This window comes from Vanessa tameamea, chromosome Z (assembly GCF_037043105.1).
Source record: "Vanessa tameamea isolate UH-Manoa-2023 chromosome Z, ilVanTame1 primary haplotype, whole genome shotgun sequence".
Lineage (NCBI taxonomy): Eukaryota > Metazoa > Arthropoda > Insecta > Lepidoptera > Nymphalidae > Vanessa > Vanessa tameamea.
In genome coordinates, this window is record NC_087341.1 from 4,278,424 (window position 1) to 4,296,050 (window position 17,627).

At 30.3% G+C, this 17,627-nt stretch overlaps 3 protein-coding genes across 3 annotated transcripts; 1 reads left to right on the forward strand and 2 right to left on the reverse strand.

The window, feature by feature from the left end:
* Positions 1-904: 904 nt before the first annotated feature.
* Positions 905-11,444, reverse strand: LOC113404198 (protein disulfide-isomerase A5). The gene is made up of 12 exons (XM_026645027.2): positions 11,175-11,444; positions 10,756-10,997; positions 10,460-10,667; positions 9,162-9,290; positions 8,694-8,794; positions 8,126-8,274; positions 4,935-5,065; positions 4,466-4,627; positions 2,844-2,985; positions 2,318-2,520; positions 1,956-2,130; positions 905-1,571 (listed from the first exon to the last, which is right to left on the reverse strand). The coding sequence occupies exons 1-12, from the start codon at positions 11,196-11,198 to the stop codon at positions 1,312-1,314; spliced, it is 1,926 nt and encodes a 641-aa protein (XP_026500812.2). The 5' UTR covers positions 11,199-11,444; the 3' UTR covers positions 905-1,311.
* Positions 11,445-12,320: 876 nt separating this feature from the next.
* LOC113404206 (uncharacterized) lies at positions 12,321-14,526 on the reverse strand. Its single transcript, XM_064220348.1, has 5 exons — positions 14,370-14,526; positions 14,179-14,291; positions 13,792-13,923; positions 13,585-13,711; positions 12,321-12,996 (listed from the first exon to the last, which is right to left on the reverse strand). Exons 2-5 carry the CDS (start codon positions 14,289-14,291, stop codon positions 12,928-12,930), a joined length of 441 nt encoding a protein of 146 aa, XP_064076418.1. The 5' UTR covers positions 14,370-14,526; the 3' UTR covers positions 12,321-12,927.
* Positions 14,527-14,928: 402 nt separating this feature from the next.
* On the forward strand, positions 14,929-17,389 carry Tpi (Triose phosphate isomerase). The gene is made up of 6 exons (XM_026645108.2): positions 14,929-15,193; positions 15,317-15,441; positions 15,918-16,029; positions 16,109-16,218; positions 16,389-16,595; positions 16,973-17,389. Exons 2-6 carry the CDS (start codon positions 15,331-15,333, stop codon positions 17,177-17,179), a joined length of 747 nt encoding a protein of 248 aa, XP_026500893.1. The 5' UTR covers positions 14,929-15,193; positions 15,317-15,330; the 3' UTR covers positions 17,180-17,389.
* Positions 17,390-17,627: the final 238 nt, after the last annotated feature.

Below are 17,627 nucleotides of genomic sequence, written 5' to 3' on the forward strand. Positions count from 1 at the left end.
AACTGTCCAAACTATTCTGGATTGATCCAGAATTCGAAACTGGTATCACGTGATCTGAAATCAAGGTTGATACTAATCTAACGAGACAATAAGATTGCGAAAAAAACATAATGAGCACCAACGTATATACAGATATTCATTTTATAAATTTTTAGAATTAAAATCTCTCTTATGTTTTATTAAGACATCGTTTAGTGTCAAGAATTTGTAGTTAATTGATGGAAAGCTGCCCATATAACGGTTTACGAAAGGCGTCGCGATTTCTTGTATTTGCTTTAATCGTACGAAACGACAACGTGAACCTCATTGATTAATATCGTAATTAATTACTTTTTTGCAAATTTGGCAAATAACACAAGTAGAATATACGCGAATCAGTTTTAGGCGCAAATCAATGGATATGCAATACAAATATTTTATTATTGAATGAATTAGCTTTAGTGATGATACGAAAACAAAATATTTATTTAGTATCGCTACGCGAACACGCTAGAGCATGTTAAGCATGTCTTATAATTGATAATGGAAATTCTGCTATCGGGTCTTATATCATTTGCTAAATCCATATATAAAATGATAATTAAATTACTTGAAGTATTTTACCTAGAAATACATTGGATATGTTTATCTATATTTTGCATAAACTACCACTAATATTTAGTACCAAAATATAGCGTCGTATTCGTAAATGATAATTTTCTTCTATAAAAGAAAAATCACAAGAAAACAGTACACGCTATATTTCGTATTGCCATATAAAATATTATTTTAGCATAACAGTAGAACCATCTATTGTAAATTATTTATTTAATTTAACTAAAATATAGTAATTAAATTGACTAATTGTGAATTTAAAACTAACATTAGTAAACATATAAATTATAAATTTTCATAACACAATATACAAATAAACAAGATATTTACGTAAAACGGAAATTTAACTATGGAATATGTCACCTATGAACTCTTTAGGTAACCTAACAAGTATTCACTTCGGGTATATTTCATTTATACTATAGAATATATATTAGCTAATCAATAAAAGCGTTTAATTAACTTATCGGGTTATACATGCCGTGTCTGCAACGTCTTCGAGCGCAGGCAGTAAACCCCTTATAAAAAGTGATGGTTACGTAAATCTTCACGTACAAAGACGCAGTGTATAAATATTAAAAATAATCTTGCACAAAAAAAAAATATACTAAGAACATAAATTATATATTATTAAATGCTGAATGACAATATAGTTTGCGACCTCGTCATCGACATGACGTCACTTTTAATACGTCGACATACTACCGGACATATCTATCACAATTCATCTTTTACCTTAGCGTGTGATTTGCAAAATTTAAGCATGTCCTCCGTAGACCTATCCCCCTCGTAATCGGCTAAGTGTTTACCCGATGCGTATATTTTGAACGTTGGTAAAGTTTGTACGCCGGCGAAATCTGCTGCTTTCGGATTTTCCGCTGCATCAACTGCTATTACTTTGACCGGATTATTTTCCTTCTGCAATGTCGTTGCGAGACGACTGTATGCTGGTTTCACTGTTGAACAATGTCCACACCCTGGAAAGGTGAATCGAGAATATATATTACACATGACATCATCAATTAAATCTAATTGTTTCGTCTGTCGAGAGACGATGGCAGGATTTTTATTCGAAATAACATAGTTCAGACGAAACCATATTTATTTTAGACACTTTCTGCCTCGCGCAACCACTCTGTGGAACCAGCTTTCGCCGGCGGTTTTTCCGAACCGATACGACTTAGGAACCTTCAAGAAAAGAGCGTACTCTTTCCTGAAAGGCCGGCAACGCACCTGCAAGCCCCCCGGTGTTGCAGATGTCCATGGGCGGTGGTAGTCACTTTCCATCAGGTGAGCCTCCTGCTCGTTTGCCACCTCTACTATAATAATAAAAAAAAAAAAAAACGGTAATGGTAACTTACATGTAGCATAAAACATGACGAAGGTGGGTTTAGACGAGGATATAACATCGTGGAAATTGCCGTCATCAGCCAGCACCACGTTGACTCCAAACCCGGCATCCTGATTACTCTTTACTTTCTGCGATGTCTGATGTTTGTCCATTTGGCTGTGGATGAACGATACGAAATCTGCTTCCTGGAAAATATGTATCTCTAGTTTAGTTTATGATAAAAGTGTATGGATAATATGCTGGGACGTTACTAAGAAGACTGACGAAAAAACTCAATAGTTATTTAACGGAACCAATAAGACCTCTGGATACGGCGCCCCATAAGCAAGCCACTAGACCAATGACGATAAGTAACAATCAGGGATATCTTACCTTCCTTCCGCCACTATAATCCTGGACCGATTTATCAAAATGGCTAAAGTATTTAATAGTTGGGTATCCTTTGACGTCATAGTTGGAGCATATATCCTTATGCTGAGTGCAGTCAACAGCAGCGAATGCCACAATTAATTCATCTGCGAACTTTTCCGCAGCTTTAACGAACTCCGGTTTCGTGATTTTGCAATGACCGCACCCTGAAAATATAATTTATATTATATTTTAAACAAAACCATACTATTTATTGTCTCGCAATTTAACTTATTTCGAAACAATATGTGACCATTATTTGCAAATAATTCTCTCTACTGGAATACTAGCTTTAGTATTAAGAAAGTTAAATTTCTGTTATTCTGTTCTTACAGAAATTCTTTGATCCTGTCTCCGTTGGAGTTGAGTGAGTTTTAGTAGTTTTTTAATTTCAAAGAATTGTGTCAAAAACATATCTTGGCTAATTCTAAATTCGCGGCTATATTTATATAACTTTATAGCGTTAATACTTATGTATGAATGCACTTACAAGGCGCATAAAACATGACGACGGCATGTTTGATCTTCCGAAGAACGTTGCGGAAGCTCGCCGAGTCGAGATGACGAACGGAAGACTCTTCTTCCGACCAAGGAGTCTCTGGAGGTGGCGGCGGTGGTGGCTCTTGCGGTGACTGTTGATTAAAATAATATATTGGTAAAAGTAAGAAGATCCCGACGAAGAATTTTATACTAATTAGGGATTTAAGAAGTGAATTATTTTTCAACAACTGTGACTGATCATTATTGGCTTATGTCGAAACCAAGATCATGAAATTGGATTCGCTCATACGTTTACGCGTACCGTTCCTCGCAGAAACGGTCACGCCACGTCGCCAGAGCCGTCCGAAGTGCTTTCGGAGCGCTAAAGCGTCAAAGGAGGCGCAATTTAATGATTCTATTCGAAAACGGGGGCCTACTTAAAGTCCTACGCGTCCCTTAGAATATTAAAATTAATTGCAAACATTGAACTTTAGTTCTGGAGCAGCCAACACTCTACAGTTTGTAAAAGATATATCCCGTAATCATCGCACAACAAGATCATAAATAGGGCAATCACCAGATTCCGACAGTTGAATCGACCTAACGCCTTTACTCTATCAATATGAAAAGTATAAAACCAGGCACTGCCGGCGAGGATGCAAATATAATCCCTTTTTAAGATGGCAACATTTGCGGAATATTTCTTAGCGAACAACATTTATTATCATTTCTATATTACGGATGCAGCATGATTTGCATGCACATGAGAAATAAATCTAACTTAATCAAAATAACTTCTTTAAAAGAAGAAGTAATTTTAAATTGACAGCGCAGTTAACTTAAGATCCTTTCACATTATCATTCTGGCACTTTACATTGGATTTTTTATATTAATTTTTAACTTTTTTTTTTATCTTTTACTCATTATTTACAGTCGTCTATCGGCGAAAGATAAAAGTTGTATAATGTATTACTTTTGGAGTATGGTACCTGGTGACTTCTGTCTCTCAATGACATTTTAATATTGATCTATGTATGTCAGCCACGTGAACATGCACTAAATCGGATTTAAAAAAAAATTATATATATATTGCTGACTTGTTTCTTTATCTTCATTAGAAATAAAACAGGTACGATTACTTATATTTACTACTGGATAACTCATAAAATGGTAAATTAACTATTAATTTCTAAACAGGAAAGGCAAAGGAATGTAAACTGAAAATATACCATACATCGATGTGTGTAGCCGTCTGTTGTTTGTCTGTTCTATAAAGAACGATACTGACTATATGTGATTCAATTTGTTTGCATGCGTTTTACTTCTTAGTAAAACCAAGACATCATGTCTTTTCTAAAAAAACCACTCATATAAAGAAATGTTATTTAAACAATAACATAAATAATATTTCAAATAAATTTTAAAAAGTCTGTCACTCAGACGATACTTTTTAAATCGTAATTGATAAAATCAATACTCTTATTGATGAATTAAAAAATATATCAAAATAAAAATAGAAGTACATTTCATCGGTTCCGAGACAAAATTATAGTGTTCCTCCTCTATCTGATAAGATATTCAAACAAAATACATTTAGTTACAGTTATAAGCACGTGGCATTTAAAGCTTACCTTAATAAAGTCAATAATCTGTTGTTCTTGTCTTGCATGACCAGCGTCATATTTGAATTCACCTCGGTTAAAATATTTCAAAGTTGGGTAGCCCTTAACACCAAATCTGGAAGCTAATTCAGGTTGTTTCGTCGCGTCTACTGCGGCAAGCAGCCCGTTCATCTGTAATTGAGAAAATAAATATATTTTAATACTATTTAAAAATGATAACTATTTATAATAAAGGTTTGTATATAATTCTACACTTTTGATATCATTATCACAATCGTTCAATTGCTTTATTCAATTTATTTGGACATTATACAAATAATGCTAATACAGCATATTATGACCCAAGGTGATCAACATCGAGCTGCCGTTCTGCAGCTTGTGTCATATTTTTACTTGTTCAAACGTTTAAACTTCTAGTCAGACCTGCTTTGCGAGGAACTGCGTCACCTGAATCTCACCTTAATCATAGCTTACTTACATTCTCATTTTTAATTCTAGTTGCAGCATTTTCAAACTCAGGTTTAATTCGTTTGCAGTGCCCACACCATGGAGCGTAGAATACTACCAAAGCGTGCTCGGCTTTCGACAGCACACTATCGAACGTTTGAGCTAAAAGAAAAAAAAAGATTAATCTCTGCTTATTTATATTAGATTTAATAATAATTTAATATCAACAATAATGTCGACTCTACTGAAAATTAAAGTGACAGTGTCAAAACAAAATAAATAATGTATAAAATCCAAGAACATGTTGACAAGAGCCAGACAACCCGCCGCTCAACTCCGCCTCGCAGGCACAGGACCCCCGCACAAGGAAGTAGTCTGGTGTCTGCAATTGCGTCGAGCTCGAGCGACGAGTACTTCTCCCCGCCGACGTCGCCAACACCTGTACGTCGAGCGGGGAGACGCCGGCCACCGACGAGCTTGGGAGCCAGAGGCCAACCGGCCTCGAACGGGGTCCCCGCTTCCGGTGGTGGTGTGCAGCGCATGCGATGGACACAACCCATTGATAAAAATGTCATGCGCGCATACTATGGGGCTACAGAGGGGGAACTAAGCTCACGGCGTACCGTGTTAGGATGCTCTATCTGTTTCAGGCGCTTGAACCAGTTATCAAATTTTCGGCTCAACGACTGTGGGATCAGGTGCGGGTCATTCTGCGTCACAACAGGCTAAGTGACACCGTGCTTGATAATTGTTGACGGCACTATCCCTCATGACGAGAATCTCGTGAAGGCTGAGAAGGATAAGCGAATAAAATATCTTGACTTAGCTCACGAGGTTGTCGACATGTGGGATGTGGATACAGCAGTTATTGTGCCGATAGTCGTTTCAGCGAATGGCCTAATGACCAAGAGCCTCGACCAACACCTTAAGAGGCTCTCGTTAGGCAGCTGGGTCAAGAGCCTGATGCAGAAGGCAGTACTCCTCGGCACGGCGCGTATTGTGAGGAAGTTCCTCTCTCTGGGGCCTGACCACCGGTGGCTTGGACCCTGTTCCCGCCACTGGTTGACCTCTGTATTTTATATTTTTAAATATATTTTGTATTTTATATTTAAAAATGTATTATACATGAGTGAGAATAAATAAAGATATAATAATATTATATCAGATTAAGCGTCAATAGCGCAATGGTTTACGGGCCGCCTAGCATTGGAAAAAGTCGCAGGTTTGATCCTGACCCCTATTATTATATATTGTCTATGGGCTATTGTCGTCCCCACTCCTAATACAAGTGATAAGCTTAAAAGGAAGGGTAAATAGGAATATTAGAAATTCCTTTATTTCTTTAAAAAAAATGTGTTGTTGGAAACTTGATTGGTTTATTTATGTGTTATTTAATTGTTTTTGAACAGTATTCTATTTTACTGTTTGTTTCCCGAAAATAAAATAAAAATAAACGTAATTAAACTTAACAAGTCTGTTTAAAAATTGTATTCTTAATATAATAAATGCTTCAGTTTTAAGGGCAATTTTAAATATTAACAGATGACTGACCTAAATCATAATATTATTAATTTTATCTTAATGCGTAATTTAAAACTAGTTTATGTAATGAGAATTTCATATTAACCATTTAATATTTTCCGTACACGAGAAAATAGCATGATTATCCAAACATTACATGGAAATCACTCATCAAATCGTAAGAAAAGTAAACTCTAAAAGAATTGAGAACAATAATTTAGCTGTCTCAAATGACATAAGATTTTAATGCATAAATACTCTTAAATCAAGAGTATCAAACAAAAAGTTTCATTTTAAAAGCAACTAAAATCATTAAAATAAAATTAATTATATTATTATATAAGTTTTCATTACATTGTTAAAAAAAAGAGTAACTACTGAATTTCTTGCCGGTTCCTCACACTTGAATCGTAATTAATGTACATTTAAATTTCCTAGTAAAATAATGGTTTAAAAAAAATATATCTTACAAAATAATATTTAAATAAAGTATTTTTATTTGGTGTTATATATGTATTACTGATTGAATAACTTTTCCATATTCGTTTACATTAATGGGTTTGTTCAGTTTATCAATGTATAATTTTGATTAAAATGAATAAATACGCCATACTATTTAAAAAATATAATTTTGCTAAAACAACATAAGTGTTACTATGTAATATATAAACCAATTAACATATATTTCAAAAAAGGTCAAAAATCTTTATCAGTATAGAAGCGTTACACTTGTTTATTGACAGTCAAAAATCCACCACCGGTTCGGAAATTAATAAACCTGAGAAGAACCGGCGAAAGAAACTCAGCGGGATTTTTGTTTTAAATGTAATTGTAATTTTTTTACAACTATTGATTTCATACAAAAAATATATTTTCTTTATTTGAAACAGCCTCGAGGCGATCGTATCATTCCCAAGGTGTGCAATCAACTAAGAAATCATTAATATTGTTATATCCTTTAGCATACAAACGCTCTTTAACGATTATTTTTAATTTTACAATTGAATATTTTTGAACGTTTTCTGGGATCCTGTTGTAAAAACGTATACATTGCCCCACAAAAGAGTAACTAACCCTGTGTAATTGGGTACTTGTTAACGACCTACCTATTATAATAAAACTCAATATCACAATAAATAAATTAAATATCATAAAACAAGTGAAAGTTATTTGTAATTATCTATTTAATTCGACAATAATGTGATATTCAAGAAATAAGATTTCATTTTCTTATTTATTTGTTCAATAAAGTATTGCTTTGTTCAAGTAAATTGTACTTGAAGGGCAGAAACCCTTTAATGACATATAAATTGTTTACGAAATTTTCCAATTACTTTAAAAGTAACTTTGCTCTCCTTACCAAACGATTGTTGTTTGGTTTGGTATGGAGTACCTATCATGAAAACTAAACAAAACTTTTGTTTAAAATTTAAGTTTTTGTTCTTTACAAAGAAATGTAAATATAAAAAAGGCTTGCTTGCTTTTCTATTGTTTGTACCAGCCCTTATTAGTTTTCAATGTAAATAAAATTTATTATTTATGGTTTTATTAAAAAATAATTAAAAAAGTATCTCTTATTCAATATAATTGTGTAATGTTACCTAATTTTATATTTGTGATTAGATAATTAATTCGGACACAGAAATTGACCTTTTAACAATATTAGTAGAATAAATAAGAGATATTTATATCACAACTCACCAGTTAAATGTTCCACATCAGTATCCTTTGACCAGCTTTCATCGGCAACTTCTTTCTTCTTCTGTTGCTGTGCTGTGGGATCTCTCATGAAGTCCACTATAGCTTGATGTTTGTTGTCCCCTTGGTAGGGGAACCGGAGCTGTCCTTTTCTGTATGAAAAAAAATCTTAATCAAAGATTGTTTGTTATTTTATCACAAATTACACTGTATTATTAGTGTTTATAGGATAGTACATGGATAGTGCCAATATTCCACAGGTGAACTATTATAAACATTGTGATAAAGATGTTACATGTTGATGGTTAGAAATTAAATTTTTAAAGATGACCAACCTTCTAAAAATATATTTGTGTGTACATTTTTTCGAGATAACAAGCTGGACAGAGTGTTTCACTTGACATTAAATATAACTTTAATTATACAGGAATAGCGAATGAATCCATATTGACATTGATAATATATGAAGTTGTCTGTTCTGGTAATTATCAGAAGGCCCATCACCTTATCTAGATATGTCCAAAAAATACACATACTTATTTAGAAAATGAAGGATTCTAATGATACTTACTCAAAGTACAAAAGAGTTGGAAATCCAGTTATGTTATATAACTGTCTAATTTTTGAATTCCCTGGCTTTGAAACATCAATAGCTGCTAAATATGCTTCACCCTAAAATTTCATCAAATGTGTATTTCATACAAGTTATAATAATATGTGCAAAAAAGATTAATTTAAAATAAGAAACAAATACACATAACTCATCACATAAAAAGATTTTCAACATTAAGCTCTTAATGAAAAGCTCAGAGGTGCTTGATGGGCTCAAATGCACATTATTCAAATGAGATTAGCGACATTCTATTGAGAGAAGTAGTAGAAATGAAGAAGTCTTTCAATTCCAATGTCATATCATACACATAACACTGTTATATAAACTATAACTATAACATTTATATGTCATATTCAGGCCGTGTCTATAGCCATTTGCATCTGATATTTCTTTTTTAAGTCTCCAGAAATTCATAAATCTCTTTACCTTCAAATCACCTGCAGCAGCTACATAATCTGGTTTCATGGACTTACAATAGCCGCACCAGGGTGCGTAAAACATTATCATCGATTTTTTATATGTTGCAATTCCTTTCTTCAAAAATTTGATCAATGCCTGTAAGAGTTCAAATTATAATGAGTTTAACAATATCATAATTACATAATCTAGTTTGTGTCTGCAAAAAGGATATGTCATATGTTAACAAATCATGATGGGTAAAACAAACATAATACTTGTTATTCCAATATACATCAATATTTTGTATTGTCATATATCAGTTGAATTTTGTTGTGATTACATTCAATTTCATTCCCATTGATATTCCCACATCTAAGATGTGGAATTTATTGTATGCATTCAGTGTCTATTGGCAAAGCAAATCCATACAAAGGTAGTAAAAATAAGTATAAAAATGTGTGTGTAACCTACATTTGTGTGTGTATGTATTTTGACATTATTAGATTTTAATACAGTTATCTTTAACAATTATTAATAAAGTAATCTACATAAACATAAAAAAAATCTTTTATCTATTCATTTAATCATGTGTCTTGAACAAAATAAGTGATAATGAACTTTGATGTTCATTCAGTGTTCATTGAATAAATGTATCGAATCTTATATTATGAATGTTATTGCAATAAAATAGAGTAGAAAATTGGTAATACTATATTTAATCTAAAACAAATCAATTTTCAATGCATTGTTTGATAACACAGTAAATGATTTATGATTTAAAAATTATACTCAAGATCGAAGATAATATACCATGAATAATAAAATTTGACTCGCCTATTATTTTTTATTTTTTTTATTATTTTTTAATTAACGAATAGAAAATGTTCAAAACACTGCATTTTATGGAATTGGAATTTTTAAAATAGCCTTTATATGTTCTACAATCGTCTACATTCTTGGGGTTATTCTAAATGATTATAATTTGTATTGCTAGGCTTATAAAGGTTCAGATCCTGAGGCACTAGGTTCAAACTCGAATCGAATAAATGATAAGTTTTTGGATTTTGTCCATAAAGAAACTGTAAGTGCACTTATGTTTGTACATATGTAAATACTAGGCTAAATTCTGTTAAGATTTGCCACTGTAACCAATATATATATATACTGTATAGTAGGTAACAAATATTTTATTTTTAAAAATCTAATAAAATTTCAATTAATATTGTTCTTTAAGTACTAGTGTAGTGTACATCAGGATTGTAGACTATTTTTTAAAATATATAATAAATGTGAAAGTTTCATCATAAGTCCAAAAGAATTTTTACCTCTCCATCAGCTAAATGAACTATATCTGCTGCCTCTGGATCTTCCTCCCAAGGCAAATCTCCTGTTGGATCCCTAAGGAAATTAACCATGGCACTAACACTCATGCCTCGGTTATAGTCCTTGTGATAATCACCATCTTTATAATGCTTGAGTCTGTATGGCTTTTCAGTAGACACCTTCAACTTTTTACATAACTTTTTACCTTCACTAGAATAAAATAAATCTATGATTATACTGTAAATATACAGTTTGATAGTAAAAATATTTTTAAGCCGGTATACAACAATTAAAATACCTTCCACTACAGTCCATCATTACCAACGTAGCTTGACCTTTCATATTGTCAGCAGCTTCTTTAAATACTTCTAAAACTGGCTGAGATGCTTTATTATTGTTTATAAACAGAACCAACACATTTGTTTTGGTTCTTAGCAACTTTTTAAATTCTTTTATATCATCAATATCTGATATAACTGATGTTTTCTGTTTTTTAACTTGTGATGATAAATGCACACACAGAAAACATAGGATTAATACCTGGAACAAGAGAACACTATGAATTTCTGTAAGAAAACAAAGAGCCGGTACATGCTTGCCTTCTCGAGGACTTTAATTTTTTAAAACCAATCTTGAGTAAACATTAAAAGTAAAAAATATCTCAACTAATGTCTTTACTATAATCTTTCACAATTATTATAAAAAGAAAATACACACCTTCCAAAACTGTTGGCGCCACATGTTTTAAGTTTACTTAATTCTCGAGTTTATTAACTTTTGTTAAACACATAGAATGTAAATAATATATCTGTTACACCTAATTCTACATTTAAAGAACATCTAAAACTATAATATATAATATATTAGTGGAAGACTTATTATGATAAATCTTACAGCCGAAACCGCAATTTTTTTGTAATTATTGGATTGACGTTAGATGATGTGTCAGCCAGTCGGCGTCGACTACGTTCTGTCAAGTGTCATTGACGCTATACATATTTACAAAACCTTGTATACGAATACGAAACTTTATCATGAGATTGATCGCACTACTAATCTAAAAAATACCAGTTTTTAGTTTAAAATAGCTTTGTTGTTTGTTTTAATTATAATAAAAAAATAATAAAAGTTTAACTTCTGTAAAAGTACTGAACACATCTCTTTTTAAAGTTATAGAAGCCGGTAAATATTAGAGCTTTAACTTAAAACTTTTAAGATAAGAGTGATAAAAATATCGCCAGATAGCAAATTGTATACTATACAATAAATACTATTTGGGCCCAACAAGTATGACAAATTGTAAAAACCAAAAATAAAACAATTTGATAAACAAATTTTAATTATCATTTAAATTATCGAGAAAATATAATGGGAAAAATTATAATACTAACATATTTAGAGCTTTGATTAACAGCACAGGTGTCAGATACATAATTATAATACAAGATTCCAGTATTATCCTCCTGATTAATGGATAAAAAGTATTTTATATCAAATTTAAATGTTAAGGTAGGTAAAAGGTATATATCGCGATAAGGTTGTCTGATTTTTTCTTGTCCAGGATAAATTAACATTGTACTTGTTTGTTAAATAGCCAAATTAAAAACCAATCGAAAGTATGAAGTCACTTAGAATATGCGAACGTTAACTTAATTATTTTGTAAGTAAAGTAAGCACAGTCACATAGGTGGCGAAAAATCGAAGCAAAATATTGCGAATGAATGTGTGACAATATGACAATGAAAATAAGGTCATAGACTTGAAATGCATGTAATTTATAAAATATGCATAATATTAATATTTTTTTTTTGACTGAAAATATATATCGTATGTTATATAAAACGGGACGAAAAAAGAGCACTTGTTTTTATCAATGTTATGTATTTATTTCAAATATAATTATTATTCCATTTATTACAATTTAAAAACAGATAACAAATGAAAAGCATAATCAGATAAATTTGATATACAAGAAATCATTGAAGTATTACAATAAAAGAATTGTATCCTTAGAAAAAATTGTGATATTATAAAATTACAAATTATATTAACACATAAAATATTATTGTTATTTCTTAAATATAGACTTGATTAAAAAAACATATCAATTTTCAAAATCATTCCTGAAATTAAAGTGAACTGTTTAGTTTATATGTTACCTAGTCAAACATATTGATATGATTACATGATAAATTTGATTCTCATCAACAATGGCACTATATTTAATAGAATATTTTCACAGTTCCTAACTACTCAGCCTGAACAAACAATATTCCTTCACACAGGCAACTTTTTTGCTAGTTTTATAACTCTGAATGTTATTAAGTATCAATTAGAAATTACAAATAATAGATTTGTTTAGCTATATCAAAACTATACCATTCATCTTTGGGAAACAGACACAGAACAAGTGGGCCACCAGGATGGTAAGCATGACTTGTAACAAAAACTTTTACATTATCAGTCTTCCTTATTCAATTGATTCATTAAAATCAGCTACATCAATACCGGTGTCATCAGCTGTGTCCCGCACAACTTCCTGCAAAAAAAAATATATTTATTAACATATTCTATTAAATTACTAGCTGCACCCCATTGTTTTAATTGTGTCAAATTTTATAGAGTATATGGAATAAATATGTATAATACTATAAGTTGTTATAATTTTACCTTTTTTCTTAAGTTAAATTAAGAAAAACAGTACTTATTCTGAAAGCATATTCAGGCAAAAATGTTAAGAGAAAAATTGTTCAGATTAAAAACTCAGAACATAAGAATTGTTTAAAATATTGTTAATAATGAAATCAAAATAAATGCTTTTTTTTATAGGACATGTATAAGACTGCTATATATAATTTGTAATACTTCTGCAGTAGGTCCAAAATTTTTACTTTTAATTGTTTATTTGATATAAGTAATTATGTATGAATAAAATTATGGCAATATGATACAAATAATTATATAATAATTTAACATTATTACCACACTATATAAAATTTCACAATAAAAGTAAGTACTATTATTATGAAAGTAACTTTGATCAGCACCATGAGATATATAATGTTATGTGCCTGTTATTAAACTGGTGACAACAACAATAAAAAGTGTGTGTACTACAAATACTTACTTTAAACACATCGATAAAACTGTTAGCTTCTTCCAGCATTTGTTTGTAATGGAGGTTTTTTTCCAATAAGGACTGTTTAATTTTATGTAATCTCTCATTTTCATCTAGAGCATCTTTTAAATCTATCCTATAAAGGAAATTAATTTATTTTTATAATAAGGTCCATAATCTTATATGGAATTTGGAAAAAAAATAAATATATTATACCGTTTCTTTTCAGCAACTAAATTCCAGTACTTCTCTGATGGTAAATCCACACTGAAATCATCATCTGACATACATACTCCTAAGCTTACTTGGATTAACTTGGAAACCATTTTCTTTTTTGTATCATTAGTTCTGAAATATTTTAGAAAATTTAATAAACATGCAATGATATATAGACATTTCAAATTAGTATTAAAAAAACCAGCACTATAATTTAATATGTTAATTATTTAATTTTATACCAATTATTTGTTCTTGATTAAACCACTAAATTAATTTATGATATCAATAGATTTCTAAATAGATGACAAAGTCCTGAAGCTAAATTTAGAAAATTTATGGAAATTTTATATAAGATGAAAATTTCCGAAATTCACATCGGTTTACCTTGTTACGAAATAGTCAGTGAGATTTTTTTTACGATTTCCTACAGCTGATTTATCTATATTTTTGTTTTGTTCTGTTGTATTGAGGTTCAATAGAGAATCATCAATCGACATCTGAAAGAATGATTAATTCATTTGAATACATAATTGTTTATATCTAAATTATGAAAAAATAACAAAAGAAATACTTACTGTTTAAGATTTATTATTTTGTTTTTCTAAAAGTTTTTCCCTTACCAGTTAATGAACTAAATTATAATAAAGTGAATTAAAAAAAAAAACAATTCAAAATTCGTTAATCGTTATTATGTTTATACTTTATAACTTTTTAACAAACGCCAAAAAATCGTTATCAATTACAGATTACATAAATACATGTTTACAGAACCAGAATGTCTTTGAGAGTAACAGATAATGTTAAATTTTTGATATTTAATTTTAACTTAAATCTAAAAGCGTATAATATTGGAAATATTTATAAAATATTTGAAAAATAGGAATATTTAGTTTTATTTTTCAATTATAGGTTTTTATATATCTAAACGCATTAACTCAAATCATATGATATAAAGATTATTATTTGTTGTTGTTGATTTGTTCAATAAAAGTTATTTTTTCTATTAATATAATATATTATAGAACTTTTGCAGGTATAAGTATTTAATATATAGTTTGACTTTTTGAGGTGTGTCATCAAGGATTTAATATTTTTTGATTTGGCAACCTTATTACATTTCCTTTCTCAATGTCAGAAAGGTCATTCGATATAAGTTTGTTTTATTCGTTCGCATTAAAGTTTCTTCAAAGTAAACTCACAGTTGATTGGTTGAAATGAAACTGTTGGCTTAGGTTTACCTAAATAGCCAATGGTTTGTCATCTTTACCGGCACTGTCATTTTAATTAGCAACGAAAACAATCTTTGTCCGAAATATAGTTCACCCTATCAGGTCATCTGTTTCTGATAGTCGAGCCGGTTGCACCTAGCAGCTTTATATTTCATTTTTTAAATAGAACTGTGAGTATTTTTTCATGTAACTGTACTTAAATATGCTTTCCATAATTTATTAGCTAGTATCTTATGTTATTATCTACTTATATTGTATAAATCAATCGATATAACAAGACCCTATTCTTACAGTTTGTGAAATCACCATGGGCCGTAAATTCGTTGTTGGTGGTAACTGGAAGATGAACGGAGATAAAAATCAAATAAATGAAATAGTTAACAATTTGAAGAAAGGTCCTCTTGACCCCAATGCTGAGGTAGGTGTATCTTAATGAGACAAAGTATAAGTATGGATATTGTATAATAAAGAATAATAATCTTAAATGATCTATATAATTAATAATAATGTATATACATGTGTCTGAAATATAAAATAATAGTATTTAAATATTACCTTCAAATTAAAGACTTAATTATTATAAACTATTTAAAATATTTTAAAAGGTATGGAGAGTGTACATGTTACAATAAATGGTGTTTCTAAACCTAAGAGCAAATTGCATAATATGTAAATCATTCCACCGATTATTCCGTAGGTTGTGATAATTTGATGATTTATCAAGGAATTTCAACATAAAGTGGGTAGTCTAGAAAAAAAAATCTAATCACTTAAATTTTATTATTTTAAATTGTAATGGAATGACCAACAGTAAATTGTAACCAAATGAAATAGATATTAAAGCTACCCTCAACTTCTCATAATATTTTTTTTTACTAATATTTCATTTTTCAGGTTGTTATTGGTGTGCCTGCAATTTATCTGGCTTATGTTAAAAGCATTGTTCCTAACACTATTGGAGTTGCAGCTCAAAACTGTTGGAAAGCACCCAAAGGTGCTTTCACAGGTACTATTCATTTATTTTTATTAGTCTTACAGATTAGATAAAAACATTATGGAATGATGTAATTATTGTAAATTTTTAGGCGAAATCTCTCCAGCTATGATTAAAGATGTTGGTGCTGATTGGGTAATCCTAGGTCACTCAGAAAGGAGAACTATCTTTGGGGAGAAAGATGATCTGGTAGCAGAGAAGGTAGGACTTTTTCAAGATTTTAGAATTATAAACATTTATATATCTACTGCAATATAATTTTGTTTTATGATAAAAAGGATGCATAGAAAAGTTTATCCATTATTTGTTGTTTTATAATTATGTGAATAAATGAAGCAGAATATTTATAAAGTTACAATATATTATTTCAGGTGGCTCATGCTCTTGAATCAGGATTGAAAGTAATTGCATGCATAGGTGAAACTCTAGAAGAAAGGGAGGCCGGTAAAACTGAAGAAGTAGTTTTCAGACAGACTAAAGCTCTGCTGCCAGCCATTGGTAATAATTGGGCAAATGTTGTTTTGGCTTATGAACCCGTATGGGCAATCGGCACTGGCAAAACTGCTACACCACAACAGGTAACTATAACATTACTTTCATCTTACTCATATTGTACAATGAATTAAAAGTTGATGATTCTCCTTCACAACTTCTGTGAAAGTTAATTATGTAGTGGTGCAGTCTTAGATGTCTTTACTATTTTGATTTAATAAAAAACATAAATTTGTAGGAGAAGTTTATTTTGTAATGTTAATACTAAGGATTAAGCAAAACTTTTGAGTTCTAATGAACCCATTTGAGGTGTTAATCATTTTAGCATACCAAGATAAATCAATATAGTTATGTACTTATAGAATAATGCTGTGCTAAATATGCATTAATATGAATTATTTATGTCTTTTATTATTATTAGAAATTCAAAAAGTAATGTGGGATAATATAATATTTGTTTTAGGCCCAAGATGTTCATGCGTCTCTTCGTAACTGGCTGTCTTCTAACGCCTCTCCTGACATTGCTGAAACTGTTCGCATACAGTATGGTGGCTCAGTAACTGCAGTCAATGCTAAAGAGTTAGGCGCTTGCCCAGACATTGATGGCTTCCTTGTTGGCGGAGCCAGTCTTAAACCTGAATTTGTTGATATTGTGAATGCTACTCAGTAAAATATAAATACATTCAACTCTAATGCAAATATTAGTGAAAATATATTAATCAAATATTATTCTGTTATAGATGATACCATAGTTATTATTTTTATCAAAACATATTTTATAGTGTATAGTATTTTGCTATTTTATTAGTAGATCAACTATTTTATGCGAAATAAAAATATATTATCATGTTTACAATTTTTAAAAGCCTTATATATGTAACACGCTAGCGAGACAATTGCATTCTAATTGTAGAGATTATATATTTATTGAATTGTGCGATTACATGATGCTTGTGAAACTGTAAGAAGAGTATATGAAATGTTTTCTTTTTTATTGTATTTTCATTTGCAATAATTTATATTGCAAATGGATTTTTTCTATATTTATTCATTGTCTGTTGATATACAGATTTTTGTTAAAATGAAACGTTTGTTGTATTTAATGAAATAAAAGTCTA

What these genes read in the sequence shown, in the direction of transcription:
- LOC113404198 (XM_026645027.2), bottom strand. Translation starts at nt 11,198, where the DNA reads ATGTGGCGCCAACAGTTTTGGAAG. An exon ending in TTCATTTAGCTGATGGAGAG is followed by an intron (nt 9,291 to 10,459) that starts GTAAAAATTCTT and finishes GAACTCTTACAG; the next exon opens with GCATTGATCAAATTTTTGAA. An exon ending in CGTCATGTTTTATGCTACAT is followed by an intron (nt 1,572 to 1,955) that starts GTAAGTTACCAT and finishes TCACCTTTCCAG; the next exon opens with GGTGTGGACATTGTTCAACA.
- LOC113404206 (XM_064220348.1), bottom strand. Translation starts at nt 14,291, where the DNA reads ATGTCGATTGATGATTCTCTATTGAACCTCAATACAACAGAACAAAAC. An exon ending in ACTGACTATTTCGTAACAAG is followed by an intron (nt 13,924 to 14,178) that starts GTAAACCGATGT and finishes AAAATATTTCAG; the next exon opens with AACTAATGATACAAAAAAGA. An exon ending in TTAGTTGCTGAAAAGAAACG is followed by an intron (nt 13,712 to 13,791) that starts GTATAATATATT and finishes TTTCCTTTATAG; the next exon opens with GATAGATTTAAAAGATGCTC.
- Tpi (XM_026645108.2), top strand. Translation starts at nt 15,331, where the DNA reads ATGGGCCGTAAATTCGTTGTTGGTGGTAACTGGAAGATGAACGGAGAT. An exon ending in CTCTTGACCCCAATGCTGAG is followed by an intron (nt 15,442 to 15,917) that starts GTAGGTGTATCT and finishes TTCATTTTTCAG; the next exon opens with GTTGTTATTGGTGTGCCTGC. An exon ending in AAACTGCTACACCACAACAG is followed by an intron (nt 16,596 to 16,972) that starts GTAACTATAACA and finishes TATTTGTTTTAG; the next exon opens with GCCCAAGATGTTCATGCGTC.